The sequence below is a fragment of the Apteryx mantelli genome, chromosome 6 (genome assembly GCF_036417845.1).
Source record: "Apteryx mantelli isolate bAptMan1 chromosome 6, bAptMan1.hap1, whole genome shotgun sequence".
Taxonomy (NCBI): domain Eukaryota; kingdom Metazoa; phylum Chordata; class Aves; order Apterygiformes; family Apterygidae; genus Apteryx; species Apteryx mantelli.
This window is the reverse complement of record NC_089983.1, coordinates 44,952,744-44,978,904: the sequence shown is the minus strand read 5'-3', so window position 1 is coordinate 44,978,904 and position 26,161 is coordinate 44,952,744. Positions and strand designations below refer to the sequence as shown.

Below are 26,161 nucleotides of genomic sequence, written 5' to 3'. Positions count from 1 at the left end.
TTGCCTTATGTAACCAATTAGTGGGTTATTTAGTTTTCCAGTGTTGCTTTAACACAGTCACTTAAATTTGGTTTTGAAAAACCTATCTATTCCTTGATTTAAATCAAGTATTTTAATGGCTAAGTTTTCAAAGGTTACATTGTAACTATTATATCTAGACTTTGATATGTAAATCAGGACAGTAAACTTGAACAAACTCACCTGCATTTTCAGGTAATTACATTAATGCAAAAGTCTATCTCAACTGAAATTACTCCATGGAATTAGCATGTCAAGAGCTTTCTACAGAAAATAGCTTTAAGTATCTCTTATATTTTTCTGTGAAAAGGGATTTAAGCTTGATACAAATTGAAGCATTAAAGGAGACAGTAAATATCAACTCTCTAGAGTTTATTGACAGATGCAGAAGAGGATTACATTCTTATCCAGTTAAGATGATATAAATGAATTGGTGATAACTGGTGCAACTGTTCGCTGGCATAATCCTCTGAGAGAGGATGTGTGTGTTATCGGTGGTGAATATTCAACACAGAGTGACTTGCCACTTAAACTCAAGTGCTCATTTTCACGGAGGAGGACACAAAGCTGAACACTAAAATAATTGCACCATATAATAGGAAGAAAAACATAGATTTGCTAATGCATTCAGTATATTAGCAGCTTGCTCCAGGCCCACTGTTCTGAGAGCTTAACAAGGGCCCTTCACCACTCGCATGGTGCAGCCACGTACATGCTCCCAACTTCTGTCCCAGGGCCCAGGACAATTCAGCGCATTGCTGTAAATGGAAACAATTTCTAGAAAGCTTTTCCTAAACACACCTTTTGCAAAATATGAGAAACTAGCACCTCTCATTTACTAAAAATGTAATGAGGTTTCATAATTGAAAATCTTGCCTTGTAAAAGGTGATTCAGCTAAAACAGATCATTGCTTAAATGTGTTCTGTTAATACAAACTGTATTCAGTAAGTAGGCAACTTAGTATTTAAGTAATGTTGCAGACATTTGAAATAAATTATAAAAATGGTAAGGTTTTGTTTCCAATCTTTTCCAGGTTACCCTCACAAATGTTTTCAGTCACTCCACTGTTTTATTCTGTAATCTAACTGTGCCAGGCAGTTTTGACCCATGGTGTATTAATTATGCAGAAGATGTTTTCCAAGGACAAATAGATTCTATTTTTAAGCATTTCCTGCTCAGATCCATACTTTTGGATGTTTAGTTGCACACCATGATTTCATTATTAGAGAACTCCTTTATAAATGCCTGCTGATGGTACCAGATATTCATGCCCAAAGAATATTTAAGGATCAACTTCACTGTTCCTTTCAGCCATTAGCTGACTTAAACAGTATTCTGCCAACATGGTTTCTCCTTCTTTCTTTTAGTTGCACTTATCAACAAAATGTTTTTAGTAATCTTAAACGTTTAAGTTGTGTTATAAATTATGTTTTTACCATCATGCTCTGCACTGATGTTTTTTAATTTCTTACTTAGGACACGCTGTCTGTCTGGGATCAGAGACAGCATTTTTAAATGGTTCTACTTGTGTGATACAAATAGTGGTTCGGTGAACTGCTTGCACGTTCAGATGCTGCTCATGTTTCGAGGAAATTTTCAGTTTGTGCAAGTAAAAGCCTAAGTGTTTTCAAGTGCTATCTTTCTCTTTCTTATTTTTATTGTTCTAATAATATATTATTAGGTATTCTATTATTTTTAATGAATATTTGTTAGATAACAATAATTTATTGTCATAATTTATTCCACAGCAACGCCATACAAAAAATATCTGTAAAGTTAATAGAGAAAATACTGCTTCAAATGTGCTTGTGATGTTAAGTAGATTCATAATTTATCCTTCCTGGGCCAAGATGCTAAGCATCGCAAGGCAATGGGTTTGTTCCAGCTCTGTGTATAACATAAGCTTTTTTAGGTCAAATTCCACTTTAGGGATTGACAATTGTTCTGTAATCTACCATCATACCAAAATGGTTTCCAAACCCCAGCTGTTACCACACTTCTTTTTAATTCTTTGCCTGTAAAAGAGGTTTTACAACAGACAGTAGCTGATCGAAAGCAATCAAGCTGACTCGTTCTGTAGGTGTGTAGAAACTACCATATTATAAGAGGTGATTAGGCTTCAAAACCCAAATTCTCTAATAAGTTGTAGTAATTTATGTTCAGCATCACAGTGGGCTAAAAGGACTAGAGAAAACATTAAGGTCATTTTCATCCTTATTCTTTATGCAAAATCATTCTTTAAATATTAACATAGTCCAAATAAGCTATTAGGTAAAAGCTCATTTAAGTAAGTAGTTTTCCTAGGCAACATAGAAAGATGTGTAAGACATCAGAAACATGATCTAGCTAGGCTGGAACCTAATCAACACATCTGAGAATTACAGGGCAGTAGCATCAGCCAGTGTTTTATTTTCTCTTTTGAATCACTTATAACAGATGGCTGCTTTCCATTTCTTCTGGTTATCTCCTTGTTCATTTGAACTTTAGTCTGAGCCCCAGCATTACTAGAATTCCACTTTTATTGTATGGATAAGAAGCGTGAGGAAGGGTCGCTGTTAGTAGGCTGTGCAGCCTTGTTCCAGGATCTTTTTTAGGAGATCCCGTTGTGTTATCTGCTTCTACTACCAGCTTTCTGGGAGCTGTCCCTCACACTGCATAGTTTCTTACATCATGCTCTTGCCAGGTTGCAAAAAAATCAATCTTACTGTAAACAGTGGGTTCTTGAGTCCAAGGGAATGGCAAGGGACTCTGCTGTCCCTAATAGCTGTTTTCAAGAAACTGGTTTCAGTCTTGCAGTCCAGTGCTTCCAGGTAAACTATTAACTCTGTACAGTCCCTGGGGTAGTAACTGGAGAGCTCCTGGTCCGAGAGGCTTCTTGAAACAGATCAGATGCCTGAATATAATGCAGAATTAAAAGGAGTTTGGATTATGAAATACAATGAAGTTTATCAGCAAGTACCTGCATTTCCAGGAGTCTTATTTTTTCTTTGAATTGTTTGAGCTGTGCTTGGATAACTTAACAAAAAACAGAATATTGCATGCAAATACTAGATTTCTTGATAAAATAGCTTGCTTTCATGTATTTCTGGAAGCATATGCTGCCAGTAGCACAAAGATTTGCGATAAATTATTTTTGTTTAACCTAAAAAAAACCCCAACACCTGTTTTTAAAGAAATACTGTTTTGTAAATGCAGTTATTGAGTTTTCTGCTTTAATACTCATCTAAATAGAAAGTCAAAGTTCTGCATATCTTTAGAACATGCGTGCTGTGACATTTTTGTAGGAGTAAAGGTTTATGAACAATGAACTATCTAAATTTACCCTTGCAGTCCTATTATTTCACCTAGAGATTGAAATGACCTTTATTTTATGATGGGGGGGAAAAAACATCTACAAATGTATTTCTGGTATGAGGGAACTCTGACATCTGAGGAAAATAAGTTGTTTGGGGATTTTCTTTCCTGGTTTTAGTTCCAAAGTTTAGTAGTGTTCCTTTACTGCATTTGTCAAAAACCAAACATTTTTGTACATAAGTTAACTTGATATCATTATATGTAAATAGGCAAATAATTACATACTTTCTTAATTCATGCAAGGCTTGAATTTTTGATTGTATGCTTTGTTCATGTAAGGAATTACTTGAGTAGTCCTATTTTAAAGGGTTTACTCCTCTCTGCAGCAATTTTTGTAAACTTTGGAGAAACTTTTTAATACATATTTCTACTAAGTTGCATTTCTCATTTGCAATATGTTTTTCCATCTTTAGGACTATTTCTTTTAGCATCCAGGCCTTAATTATGACTGTGGAATCATAATAGAGATATTACGGTTTGTAATTGTAAAGATTTAATCAGTCGAGATTTTTACCTATGAGGATGAGTATTCTTCTGCTAACTCCAGTTTTAGTGATGGTGGAACACAGTAACAGTTAACAGCAAGGAAAGAGAAGCAGTTTTCTAAATGCAGTGATTTTACTTTTCCTTGGCAGACTCCCATGCAGCCATAGCTCAGCGTGGTGTCAAGGACCATTTTCAGTGAGTCTTATCTCACAAGGGCTTATGCTCAGAGAGCATAGTTCTGTAGAGTATAATAGCTGTGTAAGCTCAATTCTTCCTCTTCTTTCCTTTGGAATCACAGTATGTAGCATTTGTCTGCTTCAGTATCAATAGTTCAGGTGGTTAATGTGTTAGTGCCATTTTCTTAATAATTGAAGTAGCCTTAGACTTGAGAAAACAGTTGTTTTGAACCACTGGATTTGTTCTTCTACACTGAATAGAACTGTGATGAGATCAGTCTAGAGCTTATCAGTATAGGTGGAGTTTGTGTCTTTCCAGTGCAGTATTTTCAAATATTTCATCATCCGTGTTAAAAGTACCAGTTATTTGCCAAATCTGTGACCTGTTAAAGATCATCTCCATACATCTAATTTTAAAATTTGTTCCTTTTAGTGTCCAGAATTCAAAAGACCTAGGGGCATTGCTGTTGACTGGGTTGCTGGAAATATTTACTGGACTGATCATTCCAGAATGCATTGGTTCAGCTACTATACAACTCACTGGACGAGTCTGAGATACTCCATCAACGTAGGGCAATTGAACGGACCTAACTGTACAAGACTCCTTACAAGTATGGCAGGAGAACCATATGCAATTGCTGTAAATCCTAAAAAGGGGTATGTATGTTTTGACGTTATTCTTTTTTTGGTGATTTAAACCCAGATGCAGAGTAAAGTATGACAAATGATGTGTACAAATGTCTAAAACTTGGCCAAGTCATTTTCTTAATCTTTCTGCTTAGTTTACCTTTATGTGAAACAGGGTCGATTATGTCCTGTTTTTAGGTAGGTTGAGAGGCTCACAATAATTTAATGTCAATAGGTGTTTTGAGGTTCTGTATAGGCTTATAGCTTATTTTTTTGTTTAACACTTTCAGGATGATGTACTGGACAGTTATTGGGGACCGCTCTCACATAGAAGAATCGTCTATGGATGGTACTCTGAGAAGGATATTGGTTCAAAAGAATTTGCAAAGACCTACAGGTACACATCATTTCCATTTTTCCTGGTTATGTGACATTTGGTAACTTGGTGCAAATATCTTGGCTGAGTTCCAGTTTTTCAGTTTCCAAAAAATTGGGTATAAAATTGTTTATATTCTGGTTATCCATATGCAGTTACCAATTAAAATTCTTAATTGTATTTTCAAATGATATATCTTAATATGACTTTTATGTAACAAATGACTGTAATGACTATTATGTAACAAAGCTTGAAATGATAATTTTACAAGGCAGTATCAAAGGACTTTATGTAATCAATGAAAATATGATTTGTTCAGATACCCTTAAAAAGGAAAATCAAGTGAACAGGCCATGCAGAGAGAATTTCACAAATTCGTTGCCACAATATTGCATTTTTTGATACCTACTGTCTGAAAACAATTTTATAGCATCCTTCTGTACTTTTCTTCCTTTGCTTCATCTGCAAAGTGAATGTCTATAGAGTCTTTAAATTTTTTTGTCATATATTTCACACAAATCTGCTCTCTTTGTGGAGGGAATGCAAAAGAAAGACTTCAAGCCATTCTTTCCCTATGGCTTTAATATTTTCTTCCAAGTGAAACCTTACTACTCCTGATTATATGAAGTTTGAGATTTTACTGACTATCTGTATTCCACTGCTCTTAAATTTGTTGTTAATTATGACTTTTCCATTTCAAGTAAGAGAAAGTGAGAATTTGAGCATTTTGGTTTGACTTCACAGGGTTTACATAAACATGACTATCACAGCAGTACTATGTGTGTAAAGAATACAAAATAAGTGCTTTTTTAGTTTGTATTTTCTCTGATACTATGAAAGATACATTGAGAATGCTACTTATTTAGTATTTGTTACATTGAGAATGTTACTTATTTGTTATTTGTTATTTAAATATTCTTATTAAAATGAGAAGAATAATTCAAAGTGGGAGATTGGTAACTGTTCCTAAAACTTGCACATTTCATATACTATGTATCATACAGAGTTGACACCTTGTGATTATCTCTTAGGAGAAATGATTCTCTTCAGCTGTATGTCTGAATAGTAGTGTTTCATTTAAAGACTTTTTTTAATGGAGTTGCAAATATAAACATATTTCACTGGTCTATGCATCAAATTTCCTCTCCTTCCTCTCATCTATCTATTGCCGATTAATTTATGACCTTACGAAGAGAATTTTTGCTGTTATGTATAATTTCTTTTGATGTATTTTTTTCTGGCTCACCTACTTACATAAATAGGAAGAGAAATACTTTTTTCCCATTCTTATAAAAAATATACTATAACTTCAAAAGCTGAGAATTAAATTATTTTATAGTTCAAATATTTTTACAGGCTGGAGCTTTTGACATGACTTAAAATGGCATATTAATCATTTAAGCATCCTCTAGTGAAACATGGACTGTTTGATTTAACTATTGCAGTTATTGCCTAGAGGCTGGGTAGTCACAATGTTATCTATCTTTTATTCTTGTTTTTGCTCTCACTCACTGTCTGACTCTCTCTCCATATATATACACACACACACAATAAATATTACTATTTAAGTCTTGCAACACTTTCAGCCTATTTCAAGTAAAATAATTGTAATTTTAATTCTGTAATAATTATTATATATGAAGTATTGGTGACAAAGAAAACCCAGAAAAATATATACTTGTGGAAATGGCATAGATTAGGAAGACCGTATCAAATCTGAATGACTTGCAGTTCTCAGCACATAGTCACACTGATGCTACTGCTTAGAAATCTATCGATGTCAATGGGTTTTGTTTTGGTAGAGCAAAAGGATTAGATTCCATATTTATATTCTCACCTGCTATAGGTTCCTACCTGCTGCGGATTCAAAAAGTTCAAAAAGTTCAAAACCTTGGGAGAATAAGTTAAAGAAACTGGTTGACTCAAGCTGAAGGCTGAAGCAGAAGATGTTATATTCTTTTCAGTTTTCTGTCATGTTTCCTCATCTTCACCATTTTCTGTGTTCTACAGACAGGAAGGATAAAAAAATCTTTAGTACATAACAATGCGTATTTTGAACTTTTTTTCTTTGTAGGTCTTGTAGTTGACCAGTTCAGTCAGCGTTTGTTCTGGGCTGATTTTGAATTATCTGTTATTGGCAGCGTTCTTTTTGATGGTTCTGACTCAGTTGTGTCTGTGAGCACTAAACAAGGTATGAAGAACTTTTATATAACGTGATTCCTATTTTATTTTATTTGGCTGAAATTTCATGATTCAGAGAAACTATGTAAGCAAAAAGAAATGATTATTGAAAAGTAATATTCATTGCTTTTTCTTCAGATAATATTTTAGATATTATCTAAACAGATATTTAAGCTTTTAGATAATCTTTGGGAGAAGGATGGTGGGGTGGTATGTGCAGATCTCCAATGCTGGTATCTAATTATTAGCTTAGGTAATATTAAATTACCATTGTGATTAATACCTATGTTTGGCCTCATTTGGACTTACACAGCAACAGGAGGACCTTGATTAGGTAGAAGTTGGAGCTATCTGCATTGCACAGGAATTATATAACTTAGAGATCAGTCAGCCTGAATCAGTTCTGGGAAAAATAATGGATATGGTATTCAGGAGAGTAAGTAGCCACAGAATGCTACTAAAAGAATGCAGATCAGGAAAGTGTGTTTTGTAAGAAAGAGGTTCTGGTCTAACAAACTTCTCTTTTAGTAAGACTGTGTTGACTTTTTAATAATTTGATAATCTAATAATATATGTAACAGCATTTTATGAAATTTGGATAAAAAAGAAAGAAAGCACGTTAAATAGATTCAACATGGGGAAGCAGTCTGCTCTTGGGAAATGCTCAGTGGGGAGTTGGTAGTGGAATTTCATCGGGATGATACTATGTCAGGTGCTAGTGAGTGTTTTTAACCAATGATTCAACTGGGGCTTCTGGAAGGCACTAGGAAAAATTCTCCCTCAATGGAAATTGAGCAGGACCAGATTTAAATCATCTTATTCCAGTTTTAATAGCATTTTACATCACATCTTGGATTAAAATACATGGAAGGTACTCATCTAATGAAGGATGGTTTTGATGAGTGAGGGGATCTGATGACCACCTCCTGTAACGCAAACTCACACTGTGCAGATGTGTGGTGTAAGGTTTTAGAAGACAGTAAATGCTCCTAATATTCTTGCTTGTGCCTCCTTCAGTTACAGGGTTTAAAAGTGGCTGGGTTACAGTCTAGCAGAAAAACCACACTCAGTCCTAAGAAAGTAGAGTTCATAAATAATTTTATAGAAACAAAATACTGAGCACCAAGCATTGATAACAGTGTGGAAAAGCAGTAAAAAGAAAGGCTGATAATTGGAACTAAACGCAAGTTAAAAATAAAGCACATTTTCACAGTGAAGTAGATAATGAAAGCAACAAGGTATCACAGGCAGTGATAGGTTTTGTTTCTTTATGTCTTCATATCAAGAAGAGATGCATCTCTGAAAAAGAAGCTTTAGGCAGAAGCTATTCGCTTGTTACACAGGTAAAACTTCACAGGTGAAATTTTACAGTCTATCCTGCATAGAAGATCGGAGTATGTTATCTAATGGGCACGCCTGGTTCTTAAAAATGAGGAACAATAGAGCTTTAGCATCTTCATTTTGCATTAATTTACTATAGTTATGAACTAAAAGAAATGTAGTATGAAAATCAGTATTTCTAACACACATGTTAAGAAGAAACGATGGTGAAGAAGTGTTTTATCAGAATAATTTTTTCTATGTACAGCAAAATAATCTCTTTCTGTTATGTCATGTGTATGTTACTTGTAGTTAAAATGTTGCAGCTAAATATGTTTTTTTAGCTAATCCTTATGATAGGGCTTCCCTGCTTTTCAATGTTCACTGAGGCTGAGATGTGAGAAAACTAATACCAAACTAGAGATTTTAGTTGCTTGTGGTATGGGAAGATTGCTTTCAAAAAGATTGCTTTTTAATGGTAGTCTTTGTGTATACAAACCAAGCTGTCTGAATAATAATGTATTTTAACTTGTAATTGCAATGCAATTGAATTTATTATCAAAATAAAGTTGTTTATTGTTTAAATATGAATATATTTATGCATTATTTATTTTTATTTAAGGTTTACTGCATCCTCATAGAATTGACATTTTTGAGGATTACATATATGGAGCAGGTCCTAAAAATGGCGCATTCAGAGTACACAAATTTGGCAGGAGCCTTGTAGAATATCTAAGCGTGGATGTTGATAAAGCAAAAAGTGCCTTGATTTTCCATCGCTACAAACAAATAGACTGTGAGTAATCATAATTACTTTAAACTAGATATGGAGTAAATTAATCTCAGAAAAAAAATTAAAAGTAACCCACAGTTGAAAAATATAAAAGAGCCTTACTGTACAAACTGAAAATAGATTTGGTCATACTTCATTATGTAAGTTTAATTTAGATTTTTGATGTATTTTCTCCCATTTGAAAAGACGTTGGACAAATGTTTGCCTTGTGCACCTACACTGTAAATGAAGTATAAAAAAAATAGAGAGCTGAATACAAAAACTTATAGTCACAACCAGATGCTACTTTTTCTTCATATTACCAATAAATCTCTTGTCATTTGCAAAATTATTAACGTAATTAGAATTGGTTTTAGTTAATGATTATGAAAGTTTGAATTCCATAATAGCATTCCAAAAATATTTCTCATTAATACAGTGTCTTTCATTATAAAAAAAAAACACTCAGTGATTTGTAAATAAATATATAAGTAATAACTTATTGAGAAAATTACTTCATTTGCTGTGGAGCACAAAACTTAGGTGCTTAAGCTATTTTTGAGAAAGCCAAAATGAATGATGCATCCGATGGGAATTACAAGCGAGTGTAAGGTTTGTATAGCAGGATAGGGGGCAGTGGTGAGATTAGAAGCGGAAGCTTGCTGTGCCCTCTGCGGTGGTGCCCCAAAGGTGGGATGGAGAGGAAAGACCGTCCCTACATAGTGTGCAGTACATGTATGGCGTACGCATGCCTGTGACCAGCATATAATACTGACCCTTTTAGTTCTGTCTGGAGTAGAAACATGTACATCATGTGAGTACCGAGTAAAGATACTGTACCTGACTGAAACTTAAAGACAGACTGAATTTTTGTCAAAGCACTAAGGTGAATCTTCCACTTGAAAAAGCCAAGCTGAGTTCTCAGGCAGCTCTCAGCCTTCTGGCTCCATGCATGGTGAAGGAGAGCCGCTCACCTGCACTGCTCGTGTGAGAGGACGCTTTAGTGACGGTGTTGAGCTGCATCATTCCTGCCATGAGCTGCCATGCAGGCTTTCGCCACTCTGGAGAATATTCAGGGAAGCCTTTTTTTAGGCAGGTGGGAGCAGACCTTCCCAGGAAGCAGACAGAAGCACTGACTGCAGGTGAGAGAGAAGGTGAACACACACCTGAGAAAGATATCTAGAAATATCAGTAATATTTTTGATTGATCTCAAGCCACCCTTTTTGCTTAAAATTAGTGGGTTGAGTGAAGTTGTAAGCCCCAAATGCATTTCTAAGCCCTTGCAGAGTTCTCCAATTCAGTCTAGTCCACAGTCACTGCTGGGGAAGTGTGAGGGTATCACTTTTGCAGAGTGCTTCCAGTACAGTGCTGGCATCTGTATTAACTCCGCTGGAGGAGTAAAGTTTGCTATGATCCCAACAGTATTATCTGCAGCAGCTAAAACTCCTGAAAATATTTCAGCCAAATACAGATCTTCTTAGGTCAGTCAGCAGCTGATAAAATCACGGCAAAAGCTGGCAATGTAAAATGAGAGGTGTAGAATGAGGAGAGTTAATGAAAATTGCTGACTTATGAATGAATACTGTTGCAATGAACATTTAGGTGTTAAATAATTCTCTTAGCACTAAAAACCGATGTTTACTTCTTGAATGTCTTGCTTTAACATTTTTAAATCTGTTGTTACTGGAATAAATTCTATGTTGGCATGAGTCTTGTGCTGCCACTTGAGTGAATGTGTTCATTGACTTCAGGCTGTCGATATCCTGGAAACCAGAAGTGTATCATAATTATGTATATCTGATTATTCATTTTTTTCCAGTTCTGTAACACAGTGTAATTATAAACAAGATAATCTTTTATATATTTTCTCTTCTCAAATAGTGCCTAATCCATGCTTGGACCTGACATGTGAATTCATTTGTTTACTCAACCCTTCTGGTGCAACATGTGCATGTCCAGAAGGAAAATCATTGGTCAATGGAACATGCATTGATCTGAACCTGTTAGGTGAGTATTGAAGACTGCATGAGAAACAAAAAATAAAAGAAATGGTCAGTTTTTGTCATGGCAAAAGGCAAGGCTGTCTGTGGGTTGGAGTTCTATGATGTTGTTCAACATATCTATTACTCACCTGAAATGGAAAGTAAATAGTGAAGAAGCAAAATATTGGCTTCAAAAAACTGTTTGTATTCATCAAAATGAAAAATGAACTATCGTATTGAACTGATGTAAAATGATACGCATTGTTAGAAGTGTAGTATTAAGACACAGGAAACCAGAGTTCATGGTAGAATATCTACTTAATTCTTGCTATATTTTAGGAAAAATAAAGAATGTGACTTTTGCTATAGAAGGAAGAGTATAAAATGCTTAAAATTATTGCCACTGTAGTTCTGGCCAAACCTAATGGGTTAAGTGGTTAACCAACTGGAATGGATTTTTAGTCCACTTGAGTTTTAAAAATTTCCAGAAATCATAAAGTAGGATTTCTCATGTGTATGAAAAGTCAGAATGCGTCAGAATGTTCCTCTAATGTTTAATTCTAGGCTCAGAAATTGAAGTGATTTATATTTTGGTGAGATCCTTAGTACTTAACCTGCTCAATTTAGTAATTTAATTAATTTAAATGAAATGTCACCATTCCATTTTGTGGGGGAAATCTCACCTATTAAAGACTTCCTAATCTTTAAATACTGAATTAATGTAACAGCGTGTCAGTGTTTTATGATGTGGGATTAATAAAACTATCCTGACTAGCAGTATTTCTCTTTCTGTATCAAGAAATCTACAATTTTAAAAAATAGTTTATAGAGTAAAACAATATTACAGAACTTGTCCTACATAACAAACCCATTCATCTTTTTGCTCAAGTAAGAGTACAGCATATGCGTTGCATTTACATCAGCACCAACTTTTATATGTACTACATCACGCTCTAGCAAAAATACAGTAAATGAAAACTTAATTATGGTTCCTCTGTGGCTGAATAGCTATGAATGTAGATTCATACAATAGTTATACAACTCTACAGTAGTTTTATAACAATTTCTACTGTTATGAGAGAAATTACGTCACTGAACCAGATGTAGTAGAAAACATAAGTATGCTCTACCAGATTTGTAATTTTTAAGACAAAGTCAGTCTAAACACCCTATGTCTACAGAGAATATCTACCCTCACTGCTCCTTCAACTACCAGATATTTGCTTATCCGAGATGGAAACTGTTCTGCCTGGCTACCTCTGACTTGTCATCACAAGATTTTCTGCTGAGGCCATATCACCTAAAATTTATTAAAAATGGCCCATAGTTAGTATTTAAGTGTTGAAGAAAGGACAAATAAAAGAATCCTGGTTTTTTGCTGGTGACTGGTAGTAATTTGAACCCATAGTTTCAGAAATGCTACAGTTTTACTTGTGGGGTAAGAGATTATGCCATGGTAGAGCTTTCAAGACATTATGTTTTTATTAAAGAAATATCTGGAGGTATTTTCTGGTATCCTCCCACAATTGTGTTATCTACTATACCTTTTTACACATTGCTGAATAAATATTTCTTAGTTTTGTGATAAAAATTATATTTCTAGTATTGCCTAGCATAGGTTTTTTCTTGTATATTTTCCTCTACTGATTGTAGATTGCAGGTTTTGTAGCCTCACAGATTACAAATTATGAACAAACACTAACCTCAGCATCATAACATACTAGCAAGTATACGTTTTTGCACTCTTTTGACATTTATGAAAAAGTATGAAATGGGTTTTAAATGTTTGTTGCATGCTACTTAGCACACTCTACTTAGCCTTGCAGGGATCAGCAGAGATTCTTGGCAAGATCAGAGTCACCCTCAAGGTCAGCGTCTTGAATGAACACAGATTATAATTACTGGCAGGCTGACAAACCACTTGTGCTTACTAGGTTTCTAAGAGCCTCTAAACAAGAAACATCTTTTAAATTTGTAGTAAATGCCTTTTCTTACTGAAAGCCAAGTCATAAAACAGATTTTCTTCCTTTAAAAAGTTATATTGAAAGAAATATTGAGTAAAAAATGGAAGACAGTCTTACTATTCTGTTCTGATGAAAAGCTACAAAATACCTATGAAATATCCCAAACTGCATACATTTCACTTGTTAAAATCTTGCATTGTATTTTCTTCACTGTCTCAGAGCATTTTTGGTGAAATGATAGAAGTTAATAACCCAAAACAGTCAAAATCTTGTCAAAATCCTTATATTGCAGAATATTGATCCAGCTTTAATCCAAGATTGCATAGTGATATTTTATGTCAATTTCTGCAATAAAATTCTGATTCAAAGTCAATTGAAAGATCCCTGTTGTTTTTAGTGGTCTTCTGATGAGACCCTTGAAGAGTGAAGTCCAGGAGATTTTATTCTAAGGCACGACCATCTATGAAACTCTCTTTAACTGGTTTTGTTATGTATAATTCAGGTTACTGTAGTAAACAGTATTTTATCAAGCATCCTTAAGAGTTTTATTTTTAGTGTCTTCTAAGTGGTTTTGGTCTTTAAAAATGTAGTAATGAAGTTACTATTACATTTTCATGACTTAACAGAGTCAAAACGGTACAGCTATCTAAGGTTCCCAGTTTTTCTTGAGTACTGGCCCTCAGGAGAGTCAGTGTTTGAGGACTTCATTTTGACAATGCATTAGTCTCTCTCCCTCTGAAAAATGCAGGCCAACAAATAATGATTATTTTCGAGAAACAGTGTTCTTCCTATTAACGTGACATTTTTCATTTTGGTGGGTTTTTTGCATGACTATTGTGAACAAGCCTTGCATGCTTTCTACAGCTTAATAGTTGGTTGGTGACTGGGAAGTCCTCTCAGTATTCCGTTGTTTCTTGTAACTATGGCCCAAAAAGTGACTCAGACTCTGGAGTCTGAAGTTCACTGAATTTTTTTTTAACAAAACAAAATTGAGGTAAGTTTGAAATTCTGCGTAATAGCACTAATGACTTGATTCATCCAACTGATTTTTCTTCATGAGTCCTGTGTGAAAAATTATAAATATTGAATCCCCAGTAGCTTTCTATAAGAATGAATCCAGAGTGCTCCAGACAGCTGCTTTAACAGCATCTGTTATAACTGATTAAAACAGTTTTTTGGTTTGGCTTGGATTTTTCAAGCCAGAGTTATTGCAACACGTGTCATGCTGAATGAAATTCAGAATATTTTTAAGACAAAATCAAAACTGATTCCTATTTGTTCTTAGGTAAGCTTTCATCTCTTTTTTTCCATAGCTGATTATGATTGATGGAGCACAAAGTTTTTTCTGATTTATGTATTGACTGCGACAGGCATGACTTTTTCAGTTCAGAAGCTATTCTTTAGTTTTTAAATGGGTAGGGTACCACTTTATGTTTACAAAAGAAACCAGTGGATTTATACACATTCGCTTTAATATATCTAATTATCTGTGGCACAAAGAAGCTAAATATGTTATTAGGAAGACGAAAGTGCAAAGGGAGATTTGCACTGGAAGAAAATGGAAGAAAATCACAGGAATGAGCAAGAGTAATGGAATACTTCCAGGAGTTCAGTATTTTGGAGCTGAATGTTTATCACTTTCGTTTTAGGAAGGGGATATTTGTGCTGTCTTGGCTGGAGGAAAAGCCTGAAAAAAATTACAAAGGTTCAGATATGATATTGCTTCTGAAAGCAGATGAAACCGTTAATTTATCATGGTATTTCCTGCAGTGCATTTCTGTGGGTGCTTGCCTATTTCAAACTGAGACTGCAGGCAGACCAAATGCTCTCTGGCTGGGGATGTAGAGCTTAATCCCTACATACTTCCTTTTCACCCACAAATTTTGGCTCAGGGAGCTTTACTAGCAAAAGCTACGGCAGTTCAATCCATGCTATCTTGATTTCTGTCCTGCTTTCAGTCTTTTTCGATAGCAAATAGAACAGTGGTCAAACACAGAAAGCTGCTTCTTGTTTGAAAGAATCTATTGGTTGCAGCAGTTATCTTCTGTGTTTACAATGGGGATATACCATTGGGACTGATGTTTTCCCAGAACATAAAAAAATGTATTAAATTACAGCAGGTGTTTGGTTAGTTTTTCTCACTGTGCATCCTTTTCTGAACACTTCTGTTCCATTTGGGATTGTAAAGTAAATGGATTTTTAAAAGCAGAATATGTGAAGGGCAATGAAGTGGTCTTCAAAGAGAAGGGTCTGTCTTACAGCATTCAGACAAAATTTGGAGATTGCAACTTCCTATAAGTTTTGGCTTATGGAGAATTGACAGATAGTAGTGGCCTCTTCTGGGGTGACAGAAATATTTATACAACCTTACCAGAACTTGAGAACTTGAGTCTCTTGAATGGGTGCATTCAGCTTAGTAAATATAACTACACATTTCTCTTCAGGGTCGGCAAGAGCAAATAACTTTATGCCACCTGAGAAGAATATTTTCCACTGTGCAGAGGAAAACTGTTCTTGTCCCAATGAGTATATTTCGTTCACCTTTTGCTCCATAGCATCATCTCTCCAATAAGCTGCTAGTCTAGAAATCAGTGGATCTTTCAGAGGGCAAAATAGCGAAAAGTAAGATGTATTTTGCTCAAGAAAGAAAGGGTTTTTATAGATGTACCAATGAAAGAAATGTATGTGTGTGTTTGGGAGAGAGGGATGGAATATCTAAAAAGTGAACAAGTAAAGGTAGAAGTATCAGTAGTTCAGAAAGTTTTGCATTGCTGCTTTTTCAGTATTTCCTCTGTGTAAGAAGTTTGTTTTTGGTTAGAGGAAAGTGGCAAAAATTGAGCAAATAGGCCCTAAGTTCATTAATATTATCAAACATTCATATCAGGAGGAAAAAATGTAAGAAAAAGAGCAAATCAAAGTTATTCTATTCTTTATTGAAGAAATATTAAGATTGAAGTAGACAAACCAAGGCAGCAGAAGACAAAATAATCAGACTAGGGGAGAATATATAAAATTACATGACCTATAACCATTTACTTTCTATCATGTCAGATTCAGTAGCTTGAATATTAGCCAATAGTTTAGCAAGTGAAATTATTTACTTCTGACATTTCAAGAATTAAAAAGGACAACTGAGAGGTGTTTGAGTTGGAGTTCCAGCAAGATCTGACCAGTGTTGACTTTACTCAAGGTAGAAACATTTTTGATTTAAAAAATTTTTTTCTTTACTTTGTTCCAATAGGGCGTACTTGCTAGAGATGTTCCCAGCTCTTCTGAAGCTCTTCGCTAATTCAAATTAAGAGTATTCAGCTTTTCGTAACCATTCTTCTGTATTTCTCTCCTGTATTCTTTTTTCTTCCTGTCTTCTACAGGACCATTCTGTTCCTTTCTCCCACACAAAAGCATCTGATTCCCCTTTTGTACTCAGTTGATGTGAATCAGCAAGAGTAATTTGATTCTTGTCTCTACTTCCAGACAACAAAACAACAGCATTAAAGCCCTTATATTGCTAAAGTCTAACACAGGATTTTAAAACTAGCTTATCTTCATCTTTCAATCCTATTTCTTAGCTTGCTTAAAGTCCAAAATTGTTGTAGAAACTTTTCCTTGATTGTTTCATATTTAAGTCACATTTAAACTCTTGAATTTAAAATATTTGATAGAGAGAGAAAAAGCAGAGAATTTTAATAATTCTGTGATGATACAAAATATTATACCCTTTCCTATTTTTCTTTCTTGTTTCTTTCTCAGAAACTTTCTCAGTTGAGTATCATGTAAAGTTACTTAATATATATTGCATTTAAAAAGTATAGGACATGAGTGTCCCAATCTTTGAAAGCCAATTGGATTAGAAAAGCTTTACTGCAGGCAATTTTTGGCCCAGTGTTTTTTTATGAAAATATGAAGGGGTGAGTATTTCCTGGTGCAGTTAGGGTAACTATGAAGTTTGTAGTTCATGTTTTGTAGTTATAAATATGCCTTTTGATAGTGTATTTTTATGTTGAATTCATGGAGTCTCTCTTAATTTATATATTTTTCTCAAATTTTATATCTTAATTCTTCAGAATTACTCTAGAAGCAAAATGGAGCTGATATTTTAAGAATTTTGCTATAGGTTCATAAAAATGAGCATTTGTCTGTACTTCAGTATTACTTATTCAGTTTTTACTAAGCTCTGCTCTATAAACTCATGACTAATGATAAGTAAAACAGATAAGATAAGCAAAAAAAATAGGGCTTCTGTCCAATAAGATATGCTGCATTATTCATTTAAACAACTTCTATAATGAGTAACTGAAGAATGGTTCATGGAACATCAAAGGATTTAATGAACCACCTAAATAAATAAAATCCTGAGGCATCTTCAGACTCCCAAATACAAAGTAGCTTTGTTGCAGCAGACTTATATATCCAAGGTGGATACCAATAAAATAAAGACTGTATGGCATTTCATATTTTTTATTCTAAACTTCTGACCTCATGAGGTTTGTATAATCACATTTTCTGCCAGTCAGTCCCCCCGCAATAGCTTCCAGATTTGTTGTCCTGTTTCCACTTAATGTGCGAGAGGGGTGGTAGCTTCAAGCATGATGGGTTCCCACGAGATCTGCCTAAGCAGCTGGCTCGTGGTGGGGAGCAGCAAGGGCCAGGCTGCCGTGCCAGGGACGCAGCTGTGGGGACAGCGGGGCTGGCAGGGCGCAGGGCTGCTGCCCGGACCCCGGTGACGAGGCAGGTCCAAGGTCAAGGCAGGAGGCGAGGTCCGTGGGGTGGGGTGGGCACCTGCATGGCCAGGCCAGGACGTGGCTGCAGCGTAGCTCCCCTGGGGACCAAAGGTGAGGGCCTGAGCTTAAAGGCAGCTCCCAAGCAAAAGGCAGGTGAAGGCCCCTGTTCTTGCAGGTCTTTTCACTGGAGTTTGATCCCGGGTTGCACTTGTGCACCGTCTCAGGTCTTGCCTTGGTGAGAGGCAACCAAACCCCTAAGAGGAGGGGCGTGCTCAGGACCTTGACAGGCAGAAAAGAGAGATGTAGGTTAGTTTGCAGGAGAGGCTGCTGCGAAAGTCCAGTTATATTACTGGGCTCTGTAGAGTCCATGCTCGAGAGAACACTTCTCAAAGCCTTGATCACAGTTAAAACTTCAGAGCCCAAACCTTGCAGTTGAGATGCCTCAGCCACAAAACCTTAGCTCTAGGATATCAGGCTTTCCTAAATTCAGCACTTGAGAAGCAACCTCTTTCTTTAAACAGCAGGACGAAGAGTTGGCATGCCTGTGTCAATCAATCTTAGATCTGGAAAAGCGTAGGAGATAAAGGATACCCGTAATCTTTTTCATGTGTTGTTTAAAACTTACTAATTCAGCAAAACATCGGTGTTACTGGTGGATCTATTACTGAATAGTCTCAGTGTTTGCGTTGTCCCTCTTGTTAAAAGGGCGTGTAGGTTCAACTGCTGGATTAGTTAGGCATCAGTCTGGCTTCACAGAATTCATTTTGTTATATGAGAAATGAAAGGCCTTACTGTTGAAGGCATAATTTGGGCTGAAAAGGTGCTTGTCTGTTTCTTTAGGATTACAATTATTTGGATGTTTGAGCATTGTATGCATGCTATTCTATAATTAATTCCTTGTTGGTGTCACTGAGTGATTTGATTTCTTGTTCACTGAAATGAATAGAGATTTATTTCTCACAGTGCTTCCAAGACAGGCACAAATTTAACTGCAAATAGCATTATGGAAAGATTGAATCTGGCCTACTGGGGATCTGTGTTACCTAGTACCTGGGAGCTAAGAAAGTGGCAGCACCTTCATGAGCACTCAGTGCCTGCACGGCGGAGGCGCTGCCTTTCGTGCAGGAGAGTGTACAGTGTCCAGGGGGACAGGAGAGCACGCTGCTGCTCAGCCCAGCGTGGAGCTCCTGACAGCCTTTCCAAGGAGGGCTTATGGTCTCCTAAAACTATCTTTTATCTAGCACTGTGGAAACAGCAGTAACGGTTTGCTCTCTCCATTTTGAAAAGTGAATCCCCCTCCCTCCCCGTTACCAGGAACTGCAGATCTGTTTAAAATGCCCCCAAGTTCTGGTTTGCCAGTAACCTGAAACAGAACTGCTGAAATTATTGAAAAGTCCAGTGATCCCTGTGTGTTTTTACTGCAGATGATACGTGTAAACTGACGTGCGAAAATGGAGGGAAGTGCATTATAAACGAGAAGGGCGATCCCCGCTGTCACTGCTGGCCAAGCTATTCCGGTGAACGATGCGAGAGGAACCACTGTTACAATTACTGTCAGCACGGAGGAACCTGTGGAGCCTCTGTCCTTGGTAAATATTTCTGTGCAGCTTTCGGATATTAGTATAATGACCTTAATCTAAGTGTTCAAATCTATTCCTTGTTTGTAATGTTTTATCTGTTTGTAGCTTCTTTCCTTTGTCTAAGCATAAACTATATGCAATATGGCGGTATATACTGTACACATACTTTGTACTAAATAGTGTTTTTCATTCATGTATCTCAGTGTCTGAGCAGAAATAAATTACATCCCACAAAAGGGAGCGTGTAAGTATTCAGTGTAGAGACACAAATGTTGAGGTGTAGAAAGGGAATTGTAAAAGCAGGCTGAAGGCCAAAGTCTAACCACACCTGGAGGCCAATCCCCCCCACACACGCACCTTGCCTTCTATCTATCTAAATTCTACCTTGAAATTTTTTGTGCTGCTCCTAAAGTTTTAGGTGCTATTGGGTATACGCGTAGAGATATTTCCTTAAACTAGAGATGTGTGAGCTCAGTCTTTTACCTATGTCTTATTAGAATTCACAAAATGAGGCATTTTCCTCATGTGTCTCTCAGGAAAATTTGGTTGATCAGAATTCAAATCCTTTGTTTGCTTGAAGGAATTTGAAATCACATCTCTTATCTTCAGGGAGATTATCCGGACTGCCAAGCCAAAGATATTTGGGAACTGATCTTTGTCCCTTACATGTAGGCTGTTGTAGCTTGTATAATGTAATTAAACAGTGTTTGGGCTAGAGAGAGAAAGTGTAATAAGTAGTACTCTATAACTTAGTAATTCTGTTAGAAAGGGGAAGCTTGAATTTTCCGCTCCAAGGAATATTTAAATATTTGATTCATAGTGGAACAGCTAGAGGGGGAGTTTGAAGTCTAGTCTCTTCGTCTCAGAGAAGTCTATCACCTCCTGAAGATGGTGTGAATCATTTCCTCATGTGTGATGAAAAAAACAGTATTTTGGTCTCTACAAGAAAATTGCAGGCACTTGACCTTAGAAGAAGAGCTTGTGACTTTTTCTCACAGATGGAGGGAAACAGCTCCCTGCGACGTGGGAAAGTTATGTATCTTAGTTGCTGTGATTGGGGGTTGCAGCCTAGATCTCAGCATTTTCCTCAGCATTTCTTACTAATTAACTTAGCCTATTTAGTTTAGTTATTTAACTTCCCTTACTATACCAGCTTCTGTGGATCCTTACCTTCTTCGTACCATCTTGCCTAATGAGATGTGGTGGCAAAAATCTAAGTGAATCCAAATCTAGTAATCTATTGGGTGCCAAACAAAGCATTCTTCAGGTCTGAATCATTTTGGATTAGTAATATCGTTTATAGTGAATATCAGTAATAATGACTACCTATTAGAAAATGAGAATTATGTGTAGTTGATATTGATCAATTATACTTGAAACTGCTTCTAACAGCTCATGGAACTACTGACAGAAATGATAGCCTGAGATTTTTATCAATTTAGTGAGATCAATACGTGTTTAGTGAGGATATGCAAGTGAATGAAAAACACACAGGTGATTTAAATGACATGCCAAAACTTCACTGTCACCTGAAGAAACTATATTTACTCCCACATCTCTACATATCTGGCATTTAATTGATACTTTCATGGGGTTATAAGGCATTATACAACTAATAACTTAGCTCCTATAATTCAGCTTACTTGTGAATCCTGCAGAGACTTCAGAGTTTTCTTCCTTTGGGCAGTAACCGTGGAACTCACTCACTTCCAGCAGCTGCTTCTTTCTTTCCTGGACAGCTAACAGTTGCTGTGGTCACACACCTATTCTGTATCCTGGACTTTTTTTTTCCTGCTAAATACCACCTCTAAAATCTCTCCACCTTGCTGGATGGCATAATTAGCATAGTAGGTTTGGTCACCAGTGAATGAAGGAGAGATATGGGCATATCCTAAAATATACTTGTGCTGGATTGTTATTAGTGACCCCATCTGCTGTAGAGGGCCTGGACATTCAGACATCCTTATTTCTGCTTGGTCTCAAAAAGGCAAATGTAACCACACCAAAAAAGCACGAGGAGAGCCAGCACTGACGTGACCGCAATCCACACTCCACTCTCTGATTGCCTGATTCTGGGAATCCAAATCTTTAACTGCTTCAGAAGTTTACTGTACCACATCTGGCCAAAGCATGCCAAGCCTTTGTGAGCTGAGACCAGCGCAGAGCCATTCTTGCTCATTACCAAAGGAGAACTGGATCTTAAACTTGCAGCTGCTACCTCTAAGTACAAAGAGGGCACCTGACTCCCAAGTCTATCGGATGTCAAAAGTTCTGATGACTTTTACTGGACATACCTGCTGATAGGAATATTCTTTTGCTGTGTTGTTTCTCCTTTTCCAGTTTGATCAATTTTTTAATAACCATATTTCAAGTTAAATGGATCTCACATCTGCCATTTCCAATTCATGAGTGTAGCCATGCCTTAAAGCCAGTGCCATAACTTCCATGTGCTAGAGACGTGGGAAAAAATACCATGGATCTTTCTAAATCAAGGTGACTCCATCCAGCATTCTAGATAAAATTTTCAAATTGATCCCCATCTCATCTTCCTTGCAAGCCTTGCCCCTAAACCCTATAAATATTCTATTAAGAAGAAATCTCTATTTCTTATCAGGTTGTATTTCTTATTTATATCAGGCCATAAATCCTGTCTTCCCAAAACAAACTACCATGTCAGCAAGATGTCCCCATATCCTAGTTTAATCCATGGTGTACTTATATATCTTATAAGAGAAAGCTAAACTGAACACCTCAGAGGCACCCAATACCTGTAATCTATTAACTCAACAAAACTGGTTTTATAATTCCTCATGTATTTTTGCAACAACAGTTTCCTCTTTCCACTAAAATATACCACTATGCTAAATATCATTCAGTCAATGCACATTTGGCTGCAAGGGCTGCACATACAATTCACAGTTTGGACTGAGGATGTGAAAACCAGAAGAGACCAGCATTCACACACTTCCTTCTCATTATCTGAGCCTTCAAAAAAGGGCTGATCTGCTTTGTCAGATTCATGTGCGAGTCGTTAGTGTACACGTTGCTTTAATGTTGCACATTGCAACATCTAGGAATGTATAGGTTCTGTATTCACAGGAATTCCTCTGTTTTTCCTTCATGATTATAGAACTTAAGCATTGTAGTAAGTGCCCAGATTTCAAATATTGCGTCCTACCAGGTTGACCTGTCCACTAGCAATAGGTATATTAAATACATTTTTTTCTGTAGGGAATTCTTTCATGTCTGGAAAGTACAAAATTACTATGGAAATTAAGTCAGCCCAATACCATTTTAATTTGTTTTACTATACTATTCCTATCTGTGCATACCAGCTCCCATATGAAAATATTCGTGACCAATTCATCAAAAAGCAGCAGTTACATTCTTCATCCTTTAATCAATTGGCTTATCAAACTCTCATACTAAACTGATGCCAAAAAGTTGCACATATTTTCCAAATTTTCTCCTTTTTATTTATTCAAAATGATTGAGCTTTTTCCTCTGGAAGTTGCATATGTGTGCTAGTGCCAATCCAGATTCTATCTGCAAAACAGAAATGACGGAGATAACTTCAGCTTATTTGGAATCCATCTTTCTTAGAAGCTCTAATTGCCCTTATTGATTCTCTTGTATTATCCAACTCAAATAGCCTTGATGCAGTCTATCTAACAAGTGTCATTCTACGTGCATCCCCTTTCGGGACTGTGAGTGCGTTTAGATTGCACAGCTGCAAGCGTGTGTCTCTGGGCTAGCACCACTGTGAGCAGAGGCAGCCGCACTGGTGCACCATGCGGATGGCTGTCATGGACCATCAGCATGATGACAGAGAAGGGTGGACCCTGTAGCTGCTATATTTCCACCTTCTCCTGGTTCCAAGGAGTCATTTGCTGCCTGTTCATTCTGTCACATAGAAGTGCCTCTGTAAATTCAGGGCAAAATCTGGTCGTCTTGCTGGGATGTTGGCTCATCCAAGCTGCTGTTGCCCATGTTTTCTGTCTCCTCATGGGAAACCTTTTCTGTTACATGTTACTGGTATTTGGCCCAGAGCCCTCAGAGGAAAATGAGCTTCTGCAGGGTCACAGCTGCTGTGATGCTTCCCTAGCAGTCAGGGAATTTCCTTATTGTTGGATTCTGGTTTGAATACTGAGGTAGACATATCCTGAAAACAAATCTTTCATCATATTCTGATATAAGTAGAATGACACAGCATGTACAATGCACTTCTAGTGAAACTGAGCTTGTAAATTCTGTTCTCTTTCACCACCTAAAGTATAATAGTAATGTGATAACCAATTAACTAAACTGCGGAGTATTACTCATTTTTTAAAACTTGATTGTGTTAAATCTTTGCTGGATGTGGTAAGCTGTAGAACCTCATTATCTGCACACACATGTTAATTTGTTAAACAAATCCCACTGGCAATTCAGGGATTATTCACTGTTGGTTTACTTACTGCTAAGCCTTTTGGCAAATTCCTATGTGAACATTATATAGCTGAAGATTGGGGCAGCTTTAATTAAAATTTATAAGTTTATGACAGTTGTATTGAACTACAATAATTGAACAAAGAAAATGTCATCAGTTAATTAAAAGTACACATCTGAGACATGTAATTAAAAGTTTGGTTATAATAATGAACACTTTCCAATAAACTGAATTAGTGGGAATTTTGAAAAAAATGTTAACATAAAAATACACTTCCTTTTTTCTGAGATTAAAGTAAAAATGTTGGAGCAATAATTTACTGAATGTCTTGAACATATTAACTAGATTTAAATAGTTCACAAAATTAGATAAATACATATTTATACTATATTTACTCCCCCAAGGGTATGTCTAATCACATAGAATTGTGATGTTTGTATCAAAATGAGTAAAACATTGTTATTTCTTTCTGCCAAATGAAAATTGATGAAATACTCTCTCTGCTCCAAAATATTAAAGATTACGTACGAAGTAGATACCTAATTGGTCTCAAAAGCATTCAGTGTTCTGTTTTATAAGCAGTCGATACAGGCAGATTTGGGGATACAGTGGTGCCTACTGGAAGCTCCGCTCGCATTGAAGCAGGTGTTTACGTCACTCGTGTCAGATGAGTGCCCGCAATGTCGTACAGGGACACCCCAAGCGGGCGTGCTGCACCTGCGTGCGACCAGGACGGGGGCGTGTTGTGGGGAAGGGGACAGGGGGATGGGGTGGTGGTTATCTATGGACATGGAGGGTGTCCTGTCTGATGTGCAGCTGATCACGTGGTCCCAGCAGAACCACTGCCGCTGGCCTAGCTGAGAGCAGCCTTGGAGACTACTCCAGTGTATTTTGGGATGGCTCTTTTCTCCTTTTCTCTCCCAACGTGGAGAGAATGCCTATCTGTTGGGATTGATCCCAGTCATTTCAGCTCATAATTATACACTGGAATACAGCTTCTCTCCACTACTGCTGGAGTAAAGCTAGTTATGGTTCATCAGCCACACAGGTTCCCGCAAACTGCTGATGCTAACCATCTAGAGGGCATGATATTACTTATAGAAGTCTATAGAAGAACAAGTACCACCTTTTTTTCTAGAATAGTGACACCAAGTGCAATATGCAAATTAAACATGTGCATATTTGTACGCAAAAACTTGAAACTACACATTGCTGGTAGTGAATTTTCCATTGAGTGGAAGAGGAAAAATTTCTCTCTCTTGGTGCAGGCATTCTTCTAGATGATTTTATTTTTGGAAACTTTCAAAAAGCTTACAGAAATATTGTTATTTTCTTAAAATAAAAAGCTGTACTTCCTTCTTCTTAAATTGCAGTATGCCTTATATGGTCATGAAAATGGAAGGTGGAGAAATGCAGAACAAAAAGATATGCTTCTTTCTGTCTAAATACTACTAATGTGGTTTTCAAATTGGAGCATTTTACAGGTGACATGCTAAGTATATGTTGCCACCTTGTCACTCTTGCCGTATTTGCAAACAAAATTATTCAACATAGATGATCTAAACAGGAAAGTTCTCCTGGATTTAAGGAAGAGACTTAAGAAGAGGATAGGTTAAAGCTAGGATGCTGACCTGTAGTAAGTAGAGAAAAAGAAGACAGTATTGTCATGCAGTAAATCCATTTGAGGATAGCAATGAGGAAGGAAGAACTCAAAATAGGGAAATATTTTTTCTTTCTGAAAGTGATTTTTTTCTTGTTTTTGCATAGAATATACCAGAAGATGGATAGCTAAAATTTTAAATTTGAAGCAGTTAGTAATCCACAGAACACTTCCCTAACTAAAATTTTTATATACTGTAATGTATGTTGTGAATGTTTTGTGGTGGCTAAGGTCAGAGGTTACGAGACAACTTTACTGTTGTTTCTATACAGCTCTAGTCCTGAAATGTCATGATCGGTGTAAATGTTCTCTGTGCATGAGATTACCATGCAGTGGCCATTAGTTATAATCTGCGACATTTTGGATAGCATGACTATTTGCTTTGCAAACATAAATCAATATTCCGATACTATGATACAAAAACTTATGGAATTAGTTGACATTATTTAATACTGCAATTTTATTAAAATGTCCTTGGAACCATTTTTTATCAGCAATATTTTATGAGAATAA

General features: G+C 36.4%; 1 protein-coding gene across 1 annotated transcript in view; it reads left to right on the top strand.

Moving 5' to 3' along the window:
- The window catches only part of LRP1B (LDL receptor related protein 1B), a 752,762-nt gene that overhangs the window by 693,871 nt on the left and 32,730 nt on the right, over window positions 1–26,161 (top strand). Inside the window, exons 78-83 of the mRNA XM_067299399.1 lie at window positions 4,469–4,692; window positions 4,953–5,059; window positions 7,113–7,229; window positions 9,162–9,335; window positions 11,194–11,319; window positions 19,404–19,568. Coding sequence (XP_067155500.1) covers window positions 4,469–4,692; window positions 4,953–5,059; window positions 7,113–7,229; window positions 9,162–9,335; window positions 11,194–11,319; window positions 19,404–19,568 — 913 coding nt within the window. The remainder of the gene's footprint in view (window positions 1–4,468; window positions 4,693–4,952; window positions 5,060–7,112; window positions 7,230–9,161; window positions 9,336–11,193; window positions 11,320–19,403; window positions 19,569–26,161) is intronic.